This window comes from Sinocyclocheilus anshuiensis, unplaced genomic scaffold (assembly GCF_001515605.1).
Source record: "Sinocyclocheilus anshuiensis isolate Anshui unplaced genomic scaffold, SAMN03320099.WGS_v1.1 scaffold946, whole genome shotgun sequence".
In the NCBI taxonomy this organism is placed as follows: Eukaryota; Metazoa; Chordata; class Actinopteri; order Cypriniformes; family Cyprinidae; genus Sinocyclocheilus; species Sinocyclocheilus anshuiensis.
Window position 1 is genome coordinate 232,697 of NW_015540927.1, and position 13,130 is coordinate 245,826.

The 13,130-nt window shown below is 35.6% G+C and overlaps 1 protein-coding gene across 1 annotated transcript in view; it reads right to left on the reverse strand.

Moving 5' to 3' along the window:
- LOC107689377 (transmembrane protein 132E-like) overlaps positions 1 to 13,130 on the reverse strand; it is a 104,664-nt gene that overhangs the window by 27,104 nt on the left and 64,430 nt on the right. The window contains exons 4-5 of the mRNA XM_016487339.1: positions 10,231 to 10,423; positions 1,298 to 1,441 (exon numbers count right to left, since the gene is read on the reverse strand). Of these exons, the coding sequence (XP_016342825.1) occupies positions 1,298 to 1,441; positions 10,231 to 10,423 (337 nt within the window). The remainder of the gene's footprint in view (positions 1 to 1,297; positions 1,442 to 10,230; positions 10,424 to 13,130) is intronic.

The window sequence follows — 13,130 nt, forward strand, 5'->3', positions numbered from 1 at the left end:
TTGGCCACCATTGAAGTCCATTATATGGAGAAAAATCCTGGAATGTTTCCCTTAAAAACCTTACTTTCTTTGCGACTGAAGAAAGAAAGACATGAACATCTTGGACGACATGGGGGTGATTAAATTATCATTATTATTATATAAACATCATTATATAAATAATTTTTTATTCTGGAAGTGAACTAATCTTTTAATATATTTATTAAAGTTAATTTAAAGAGTTAATTTTAACAGCATATATATAATGATAAAAAAAAACATTAAAAAAGCACTTCATGTTGCTTCAGTTACATATTGCGACAGTTCAGAATTCAAATGCCCGTCGAGTGTCATCAAAAATGAATGCTCTATTGTGTTAGAAATACCCCCTACACCAAACCCAACCCTAAACTTACATGATAGTGTTAACGAATGCAAAAGTGATATAAAAACACATTCGCTGATGCAACTGTGCTATTTTAACTTCCTTATAGGTGGGTTAGATTCACGGGATTCGCACTGGAGCTCTTCACCTCACAAGTGCAATGCTGTATCGTGTGAGCTATCAGACAAACCAACTGCGTTAGAAAACCCATACATATGAAGATGTATATGTGACGCTAACATTCAAAAGTATCAGTTTTTAAATACTGCAGCATGTAAAATTGTTTTGAATTGTTTTGAAAAATTTCAATTAGGCGTTCTTAGTTAAAATTCTGGACCTGTAAATCATACTTTGTGTGGAAAGGAATAAAAGTTGTCAGTTTTACTGCCTCTAGTGTTCATTTCAACTGGAAACTTAATCGATTCGTACTTATAGTTCAGTTTTTTGAGTTTTGCAGACATATAGATAGAGGCACGTATTTCCAGTGAGCCTGGGTAGCAACAAATGACTTAGAGGTGAGTAAATGACACAATTTCCATTTTCCATCTCTTTAAATCGAATTGTCCAGCTCTACTTGCAACTAATCCTCAAGATGTGTTATTTCAGTTAATAAAAAGAGCTTTGGTGCACTGCTTTCTAGGAGACTCTTCATTTAAGAGGCATTAAACACAAGTCAAGTGTGTAGCCTCTGCTGCTGTTCAGTGGGAAATGCTGTTCTGCAGAGCTCTGAACACTTCTGACGACTTCTGAGACTGAAAAGGCATCGATCCCTCGAGGGGATCATGAAAGCAGTGGCCACAGGAGCATATATAAACTCCGCTTAAATGAGGTTTTGATGGTCATTTTATGGTCTCTTAAGTTGACCGCGATTGATTATGAGAATAGTAGAGGAAGTCCTAGATCACTAAACCTCTCAACGTGGGCATGACGTACCTTGACAATGTCCTCATTGAATGACTTGCACTGCACAAAGGATGACACATCAGTGACTGCTCCGTTCAGTTCTATGGAAACCACCTTGACAGGGATGGCCACAGTTCGGCCAGTAAGAACTGCCGTGTTGATAATCTCAGTGTCCTGGATATGGAAGAAAGAGAGAGGGGGAAATGAGAGAGAGAGCATGAGTCAGGTGGTTAGTAGAAGTTCACCGTTCCAAAGATCTGTATGTTCAGGAAAGCCCTGGAGTCAGTGTGAGACCGGTAATAAAGTGTAAAAACATTATCTATATTAATGTCAAAAGCCATGAGCTTCCCTCTCTCTCAAAAAATGTCAGAGCAAGGTAAATTCTGGTTGACTGGTTTGAGAACTCATTAAGACAACTGAAATTGAAAGCGTTCACGTCCCAGGCACGTGTCCCTTTATTTTCCAAGGCAACTTCATCAAAATATGTGTCTTTTTGATAATTACACGGCATGATTTTTGTAAAATAATACAATATTGTAGAATAAATGTTAGAAATGCAGTCGCTCACCGTGAACAAAATAGTTTGAAAAAGTTTGAATGACTTGACCATTCATCACATAAAAACAAAATATACCCACAAACTACCTTAAATTGGCACAAACAGACGCCATAGCTTGGTACATGAATCAACAATGGTTACAAACTATAATGATCATTTGAGAATCATTTGATCATTTGTAACTGCAGGTTAAAGCATCCCATGTCACTCTAAGCTGCATTAACATATGTAAAGATTTCTATCGCTGCTGTGAACTGACCACACAGAATATGAAGAATATCAAAAACGTTAGGAGTCAGCTGTCCACAGTATCCTTAAGATATCAGCACAATAAAACACTCAGCAAAATATTGTCTAATTATCTTTATCGATAAAATCCCAGAAAAAATCCCTGATCATAACAGTGTTATGATCTACATCTTTTTTAATTCATTGCCCTTTTGTGTGCTGTTGTCAAGCATATTCATGAGAATTAATGACCCGAATTACTGAAAATAAATGGCAAGAGCATTTCCAGTATTTTCACAAGAGGAAAGTAATATTATGATACAGGAATATTTCAACAGCTGTAAAGAATTTAAATATCTTTTCTGGAATAAATGCTTATCCAGAACAGGGATCTTCATCAGAAAATGGTCAGTCGGAAAGATGTACATTTTCAAAATAGTCATTTGTGACAAACTTAAATGGGACTGAGGTTCTCATTCACTTTGTATAAAACCTCTCGGGTTATGACAGTTATAGTACTCCACGATAATGGATTAACTTTTAAAATACTCTGTCCTGAGCTTACCAATTTTACCAAAGTTTTCCTGTTAGATGACACATGCAAATAAATCTATGCTTTCAATTATATCTCGAAAGCTGAAGCCAGTTAAAAAGAACACTGGCTTCACAATTGCACTCCAAAAAAAATCAATTCATTATTTTGGATAGAATTGCTGCAGGGATGTTGCACAACTAACTGTAAATTATTTCCCTTGTGGCCCACAGGAATAAAGCAAAGATTATGCAGCTCTCTTTCCGCTCTCTCTCCCTCATGCTTCAATCAAAACAGCATATTTAAGGAGAAACTTTCCACCATGCTCCTTTACTTTTAAACAGGCATTTAAAACAGTAGAAATAAAAGCGGGCATGTATGAATGAGAAAGCCAAAGTCTTATTTGAACTGGTTTTCAATCAACATCACTTGAATGTTTTTATTTCTGGAGTGCCCTTTCTGGTTGTCAGGGTTGAAAATAATGTATTCCACATAAAATGACTTGACTCTTCATTTGGAAAAACTTATTTTCTTTTATTTTTGCTTTGCTAGGCTAAACTGCTTTAACAGGTGCATAATTTTGGGGGGAATATCTCACAGCAGAATGGGAAAATCTGGTTCAGTCCATGAGGTTGAGATACTCAGTAGTACTTAAAGCAGCTGGTGGCCACACAAGATACTCACTGTGACTTCTGAGTTATAAGTATGTAGTATGTATCAATATGTAGCATATTGAGTTATGATATTAGTAACTGATTACATGTAATCTGGATTATGTAATCAGATTCCAAAAAATGAGGTGTTTGTTATTATATTATATTATATTTTAAAATGCTCATTATCAGATTACAGTTACTTTTTTACAGATTACATGATTACGTATTATTCACACAATGACAGTAAATTCTTCATAATTTATTGATTCACCCCAATTCTTCTTCTTCTTTTTTCTTTTTTAATTTTCCTATCTAAAAGAACCTACAACTTTTTACACAAGGCATCCACTAGTCAGGTGGCTACGATTACACAGAAAATGGACACAATTTGATTATTTGAATGATCATATACTGTATAGTATATATAGTACTTACAGTTTTATATACAATTATAGTACTTCTATAGTGCTGGTTATCTGTAATATGCACTGTATATTGTGGCGGGAGGAGCAAACGATAGACACAGTGGGTGTGGTGTCAGGCCTCCGAGAGGCTTTTATTTAACAGAAAATAAACATAAAATGTCCAAAAATGGGGAAGTGTCCAAAGGGGAAGGAGTGTCAAAAATAAATGGGGGATCTGGTGTCATCGTTATGCTGGGGAATTATGAAGGAAGGGCAGTGTTCAGAAAGGAGGGGTCCAGGTAAGGGGCGGAGTCCTGGCGGCCGCATGTGCTCCTGGTCCGGGGCTTCTTCACGGCGGCTTATCTTCCCTGGCTCCCGGCCAGGGCCAGAACAATCCTTTATGGGGCTAAGCAGAATTTTATTTGGGGGCCCCTTGGTGCCACCAATATGACTGATTGAATCTATGAATCTAACACACCCATTATCAATTTTATTTGTTGTATCTGTGTTGCTTACATCATACCAATGTCTGCCCGGCATGTTTTACCCTTCTACTATACTACAAGAGTGGTCAGGTGTTAATTTGCACTTTAACAGTCAAAGTCTTACAGTAGTAAGTGGCATACTTAATGTGTTATCAGTACCAAGTTTTTATATATACCCAATAATGTTATTTTACACAGAAGACAAAAACTTTAACCTAAAACTAGCTAAGTAAAATGTTATATTATAACATATTAAGATGTCAAGGCTATTTACGGATGTTTAATCAAACATTAACTTCCCTACTAAGATACCTAGGCTATGCTAATTAATTAGCCAGCCAGGCACGATTGCCCCCTCAGATCTGATTTGTGCCCCCCAGCTCTTTTTTTGTCCTTCCTCCAACCCCAAAACGTGATCGATTTTAACCCTTTGACTCGCCGCACTTTGGCTGGTGCTGAGCCAGAGAAAGAAGCACTCAGTGCTTTTCATATATCACAACTGTTCAGAGTTTTCAACCACATAAAGTTTATTTTTGGTTTCAGACATTAAAACAGACATTTCAATTAAGTATTAGCAAAAAAAGACATTTATAATTAGTTAAAAACACACTGATTTCTATGGAAAGTGGCAATAATAATTATTTCAATAAAAATTTGACAACGTGTTTTATTCCTATCAAACACTGTGTAGGTAACTATAAAGTTTACTGTTTTTCTCAAAGTTCACTGGCCACTTAATTTCATGTACTTCGGAAGAAATGGGTGAATTTAAGTGATGTTAATCTGACAGATCCACACGGCACCGTCCAGCGTGCATTATAGATCAACTAACATGGTAGGCTAATTAAGGTTGTTTAAACGACAAATTAAAACAAATTAATTTACACATATTTGACAATCAGAATAGGCTATATCTCTTAGCAAGTTTATGATATAATTAACAAGTTTGTGGATATTTTGAACAAAAAAGGAAAAACTAAATAAAAGTGATCTGTCATACAGTGCTATTGTGCCTGGATGATGCGTCGCTGTGGAATTAATAAGATGATGGGTATATATAGATTATTTTTGTATAATTACCATTGTCCATTGACATAATATATCACAAAAAACCTAATAATAATAATAAAAATAAAAATAAAAAAATTAAATAAATCAAGCTGTCATTTCATGTACTCTTGGGGGCCCTCTGGTGGCCACGGGGCCCCTAAGCAGCCGCTTATTTCGTTTATGCCTTGGGCCAGCTCTGCCCTCGGCGCTTGAGGGAATTAACAGCCCAGCATCCTAGCCCGTTTTCATTTCATTAAAAAGTATATATAATATTTTGCCTCTTTATTCGTATATATATATATTTTTTTTTTTTTGCACGAGAGAAGTCACCAGACGAAAAGGGTCGTAAATGTTGGACTTGCAAATAACATTTGAATTAGGTTGTCTTTAATATCTCCCCACTGAGCAAATGAGTTATTAGCTCAGAATTACTCTGATAGCCTTAGCTGAAACTGCATAATCGTAATTTTCATTCAAAGTGCATTACTGACCTGCCTGCCTTGTTTAAATGGAAGTCTTGGGTCCTTGCACTAAGAAATAAAATTCATTACAGGCCTCTGCAGAGGATTTTCATCCTTCAGCTAACCGACTCAGTTCTTTGCCTGACATCTCATTTTTATGCAAGGTAAACTTTAAAGGTCAACAACATCCACCCATTGAATTTATTTAATTTATACGATTCATGTTTGGAAAAAGCCTATTGTGCTGGTGTTGCCTACCGCTGTCATTTCCTCTACTCCAAGCAAAAACCTAAACAGATGGTCATGGACACACAGGGACTCTCAGCAAAGGAAGCTGATTCAAATCCAGGTTTATTTTCAGCAAATAATAACTGAGCACAGAAAAGACTACAATAATAACATCAAGATTTAACTTGAGTTTATTGAGCTTCTCATCTCTTGCAAAAAATGTACTGCGGCGGTACCATGGTGACGTATCAGATGATAATACCTTTGTACTTTAATTCAAAAAATGACATGGTATTACTATAATACATATTCCCCCAATACCATGGTATTCTTTTAATTCTTTTTTTTTTTTACTAAACACTGCTACGTTGATAAATTTACATGGTTCCAAGGGTAATACCATGGTAATAACATGTTTTTGATACTTTTTTAGCATCATAGTATTATAGCACAACGCTCTAACACAAGAGATGGGCCAATGCTGCCCTTCATTCCGAATCATTTTAAAGTGACAGCAGTGTGCGAGAGTGTGGTTGGGAATGCAAATGGGACTGTCATTCTCATGGAGGGCAGTATTTACAGTGACAGACAGCGAGAGTCGAACGGTCTCACGTGATGGGGGAAACTGCCAGCTCAGATGGATATGGACGCTTTAGCTGTAAATAACAGCACGGGAGCTTTTGCAAGCCATTAAACACTTCACACACAGTCGGAGCAGGGTAAACCTGAGCCATACGGAAAAGATACCAAAGATACAGGCTATCTGATACAACACACTGCTGAGGTGACAGACTGCCCTTATCATGAGATTTTTCAAAGCAATTTACAGTTGTGCGCACTGTACTATGAACAACCAGCTTGGTATATAGCAGCAAATGCTTTATGGATTCAAACAAGGATGTATGTTGCTGTTGTCAATTGGCTTGCTATAAAATATGGGCCTTTTACTGTCAACATGAAATGGAATTTGGAATCTATTTGACTTCTGTAAAGTGACATAAAACAGGATATTCTGACTGATTTTTAAACTGCAGTGTAAGGTAAGACTCAGAAATAAAACAGATTGTAGAAAGGGGCTGTTTAAAGTGCATTTAAATTAAAAAAAGTTATTTATATCATATATTGAATTTACATGACATTCTAATGTCATGTAATTTATTCACCACTACTATAAAGTTAATTGAAAAGGTTACTTTATGAAAAAAAAATAAATATTTTTTATTACGTCTCATATTTTCTGCGTGGTCTTTGGATTCTATACATACAGCATATACACCCTCTCTCTCACACTCTGCTTTGTATCCAGGGATTTATATGTGTAATTATTCAGAAATTCAAAGAAATCCATATGTGCTGCTCATTATGTATGTATATGCATGGTGTTGTATCTGCATATGTGCGTCTGCTCTGTATGTGGGATACTCATTAGATGCTCTGAACGTGAACGTGTCTGTGGGTGTATGAAGTGGGATTTGCTCACCTAAATCAGTGCAGGATTCATTTAATGCACTTGGCATTCAACATTTGGGATTTGCCATTGTTGTGTCTATAAACACCTCTTATATGAGACTTACTGATTGCTTCCTGCTTACAAATCCCCCGATGAGGGCGAACAGATGTCTCGAGTATTTAGAAAATTTATAAAGGTGTTTCATGCATAAATCCCACATAAACACATGGCATATCGTGTATATCACATATTTTGCAGCTATTGAACACTTATATCCATGTGTCTAACACTTGAGCTCCGTTCCAAAACCTCTGGCAGTGTCCTAACTGATATAGACCCTCGTAATGACTGATTTGCAATGGTCTACATAGACAAGAGCTCACAATTGATTTCAATAAACCAAGGAACGACACAATCTTTTTTAATAAAACATAAAGCTAACTTTATTAACTCTTTTCAGTATTTAATGAATTATAAATATAATGAAAATATTTTTTCTCACAGTCTTTGATTTATTTGGGCAGTTTGTCGCAGTACATTCTGGGATTGCCTTTGTAAAGAATAAATGTGGTGCCACCTTAGAATTTAGCTCGAAAAAAGGTATCTTAGCAAGCAGAAATACTGGAGCCCACCTATGATGCCTTAAAATGCTGCCTATGGAAGCAGCTCACTAGGTTTTGGAACTGAGCTTATGTCTGTTCTTTGATTCTTTGTGTGTGTGTTTGCATGAAGGGAGGTTGTGAAAAATTGAAGCCTTGGCTCTTGCTCTGCCGCAGTTTTCAGCATTTCCCTCATGACTGTCTTGTTTTGTATTCACTTCTTTTTATTTGAACCGCTATATTCTGCCTGCGCAGGGCATTTGAAACACACTGATAGGTTTCAGGGAGGGATGGAGGATACTGACAGGTCAAAGCAGCCTCTCTACATGAAGCAAAGTGTCTTTTCTGCTGCACCTGGTCCCCGTTTACTGATTTATACTAGAGTTTAAACATACACACATATTATGGGGGAGGGCAAGTTGCCCTAATCAACCAAATATTAATTCTGATAGATGAATAATGCAGTTTCGTGCTTATGGAGTGAGTGGGTATGAGGAAGCCTTTCTATAGCCCCTTCCAGAGACCTATTACCTTAAAAATACCCTACAGTGAAAAGTGTGAATTAGTCTTTTTCCTGACTTATCTTAAAGGATAATGTGAAAACTCTAGTGAAAAAGTAGTATACTTTAGCATACTTTTAAAAAGAGTACATATTATGGACACAATATACATCAAAAGAATATACTTAAGCTAAATGTAATTTATTCTGACACGTATTTGTATTTTTAATTGAAATTTATTATAGTTTAAATTCACTTTATTAAATACAATTAGATGAACAAGAGAACATAAGACTTAAGTTAAGAACTTAAGTACATTTTTTATATGTAATTTTATAATTACTTCTATTGGCTTTAAAAGCATAGTTAAAATCTACTGCTGAATGTACTGACAAGAATATATGGTAAAATAAAATATACTTTAATTTCTATTGAAACGTGTATGTCATGTATTTACATAATGTTTAATTGCACATATGTAATGACGAAATTACAATTCAAAACATTTAATATAATTTAATAATAGATTTTAATATATATTTAATATATTAACTTTAAATGTAATATAAATGATCAAATGTATCTTAATCAACACATCAAAATAAGGGTAGTTCTAAAGCATGGCAAATTATTATTAAAACAATTTAAAATGTACTTTAAAGTAAAACTTTCATTTTAATTATTACAATGTCAGTTTTTTTAAAGTGTGCTTAATTGTGTTAAGAAACAGTCATGAAAGTGTACTCTTTTAAGCACACTCAAGTGACTTTTTATTTCATTAATATTATATTATCTGCAACTATATGTATATATATTTTAAAATACACCTGTAAGATTTGAAGTACTACAAATGCCCATTTTATACAATTAAGTGCACTATAAGGGCAGCAGCTCAGAAACTACTGTACATGAAAATGATGGCCATTATCATATATCACATATAATAAAAAAAAAAAAAAAACCTAGATATTGAATGTGTCTGTTGAAATAGAAGTGCTGTAGACTTTCTATGCAGTCCTAATCTCTGATAAAAGTCCATATGTAGTATCTATCGCTTAAAAGTAATATAAATATTTGAAGTGGCTGGCAACTCAGCAGAACAAAGGGGTTTTCATATTAATAACTGATTGAACTGGGCTTAGATGGGATCTGTTGACCTTTATTTTAGAGATGAAAGTACTGCACACTCATTGGCGAAAATTTTCATCAAATAAGCCCAAATTATTAATAAACAAACACACATACAAGGGTTATGTGTGTGGTATTTTGTGATTGACAGACATTCCAATTCTGTGTGGCCACAGATGTCATGTGGGTCTGGCGATAAAGAACAAACCTATCAAAGAATCAAAACCTATCAAAGTCAGCCTACCCTGAGCTTTAAGGTTGTTAAGCTATGGTATATGCTTCTGTAGAACCCAAACTTCAATGTGATTTCCATATCATTTAAAAAAAAATCCAAGACCGTTTGCAGAATTTCTGTTGAATCCAGAAGTTGCTGTTACCATAAAAATGTGATTGCAGCCAGCAGAATTGTCACAAATTTTTGCAGGCTGATATTTTTGTTTGATTTTTGGAAACCTTTTTGCTTCCAATTAAATTTTGTGACTTATGGCTTAAACTGTTCATTAAAAAGTAATTGAAAAAAGTGAATGGAAAAAATAATTCCCGAACCAAGGCCGCTGAAAAGTGGGTGGTTATTGTTGCGATCTACTGATTTGACAAGTTAAATTACATTTAAAATAGACTGAAGTGCAATCTCATTTCTCAAACTTTATGACCCTAGGTGACAGACAGGAAGACCTTCTTACCATTGAAAGTGGAATGATGGCTTGGATGTCCTTCTGCACAACCGTCAGCTCTGTGACCACCTTCTCTGCATCCGAGGCTGGATCCTGGCCCCGGTAATCAATATTCCAGTTGATTCTTCTGGTGACTGATTGGCTGGTGAAGTTCTCCATCTCAAAGTCTAGCTGCATAATTTCGATGCTGGCAGCCATGTCCCTGAAGAGATACAAGAAGATCATGTGACAGTGAGCACACTAAATTGATCAATAATAAGGCTGTAAAAAATACTGGTTATCCACCAGATTTATCCATTAAGCTCATTTAGAAGAGTCTAATTAGGGTTAGGTATACATTTAAAGCTTAAATGGTTTAATATGCTGGCCATCAACAAAAACAGATGTTCTGTCATGTATTAGGTATTATATATTAAAACAATCAGCAAATGAATCAATCAGAGAGCCGGGCAAGGCCCATCTGTTGTTTGGGACTGGATTACAGGGGCTCAAAATGGATTTACAAATTACAAATTTAACGAAACAATCGCAAACATGAGACAGAGTGGAGCATACGGTATGTGTATATAAATTATATATACGACCAAAATAACATCTACATACACAAACAGCGTTATTAGATTACATAGATGTTAGATATGTGCGCGTACATATTCTCAATATTACTGTTTTTACTGTATTATTATCAAATAAATGCATCTTTGGTGGGCATATGAGACTTCTTTCAAAAAGCATTAAAAAAAAAAAACGTACAAAAAATCTCAAACCTGTTTTCGAACAGATTATTTCTGAACACTCTCTTTGTCTGCCATTGTTTGGCCAAAAAGGATGTCCTGCCCCAAATTCTCTCTTTTGGTTGAGCCAACCAATATAGGTGTGCCAGTTTACACAAATAAACAGAGCAATGTTTTATAGCACCACTGAGAAGTTTTGTTACTTTTCGGGTGAATCAACCTATAAATGGCTTACTTATAGTTTTCTCTGCATATTAAGCTAGGATAGGGAAAAGTACTGTATAAATAAAATGTATTATTATTATTATCATTACTGTAACATAGGAAAAAAGTACACATCACCTTTATTATAAAGCAATAAAAGCAAAAATGCTGCACATATTCTTTGATTTCAAGTGCATTGGTGAAATGAACACAAACACAGTCATAAAAACAGCTGAGCACAACAGTTCAGCAACATACTGGAATTAAATTGGCGACACGGAAAGCAATGGCAACGGTGCCTGGCAAATAGTTTCTTCAGAGCCTTTGCAGGAAACCTCCGTAATGGATAGTGACAGGCTAAATGGGTTCTGTCTGTTGATCTCATGCACACTCATCAAGGATTATTTCCTTTATCTGAGACTCCTGTTCTACAGGTAGATGTGCTGATAGCAGCTGACAACCACGCTGAGAGAGACCGGCCCAAAAATAAATTCCCTTGCTGGGAGTGGGTGCGCTTGTGGAAAAATGCTGCAGGGTTATCAAAATGTTATCTGTGGGGGGTAATTAATGTGTCAGAGCTGCAAAATCAACAACTTCTTCTTGTGGGGAATAAGGAAAATCATTCTTTTAGCTTATTATAGTTTTATATATGATGTGCAATCAGATTAAATAATTAAATAATTAAAATGTTAAATTTAATTGAACCTAAATAATTTTTTTATAGTCTTATAGTGTCCTCAAAGCCGATTTAGATACTTTATAAGCCACATTTAAGATGTAGAAATGACACTGAATTGCATAACGAAATATCATAAAAGGGACATCTTGAAACAAATGATGCAACCTCTTTTCTCAGAAATAACTTCACTTTTAACCATCAAGCCCCAAAGCAATTGTAAGTAAAGTTCCCCTAAGATGTACACTACCATTCAAATAAATACAAAATAGCAAGGATGCATTAATTTAATCAAAAATGACAGTAAAATAATTTATGTTAAAAAAGATTTCGAATTACCAAAGATTTCAAATAAATGCTGTTTTTAACTTCCCCTTCATCAAAGAATTCTGAAAAGATTGTATCACATTTTCCACAAAAACATTAAGCAGCATAACTGTTTTTAACATTGATAATAATAAGAAATGTTTCTCAAGTAGCAAATCAGCATATTAGGAAGATTTCTGAAGGATCATATGACACTGAAGACTGGAGTAATGACTGCTGAAAATTCAGCACAGTAGTAAATTACATTTTAAAATGTACTAAATTAGTTATTTAAAACTGCATTAATATTTTACAATATTACTGTTTGGCATTTTTGATAAATGCACCTTTGCTGAGCATAAGAGACTTAGGCTAATGCATTCAAAAATCATAAAAAAAAAATCCTTAATTTTGCTAAATATATTTTTTAGTTTTGTCTATTAAAGGGGACTTTGGATGCCCAAGGTAGTAGGATTCTTTAGGGTCTTCATGAAATATCTGTAACATACTTTGGTTAAAGGGGTGGTTCACTGGGTTTTTTCTAGGCTTGATTGTGTTTATGGGGTGCAGTCTAACGTGTGTTAATGCTTCGTTTTTTAAAAAATGCATTATTTTTCACATAATTTACCTTTATTCCACACCGCTCTGTCCCTTCTCTGAAAAACGCACTGATCATTTCCTTCTTTTATGAAGCCCCTCCTTCAGAAATAGGCGATGGGCTCTGATTGGTTAGCTAGCCCAGTGTGTTGTGATTGGCTAAACCGCGACTCGCTGACAAACGCGAGACAGACAAGACACGATTCTTGAACGCCCCCGTATCCCAGACCGGCCTTTTCGGCGACACGGTCGAGAACTTTGCCCAGCAGTTCTCCGCTGTCCAAAGCAGACTGAGGCCATCAGGTACATCCTGCCCCGGCGTGCAGCTGCTGCCATCGCCGAGGGCGGCCCCCCTGCCACCGCCCCGCTCCTGCGGCCTCCAGCAAAGCTGC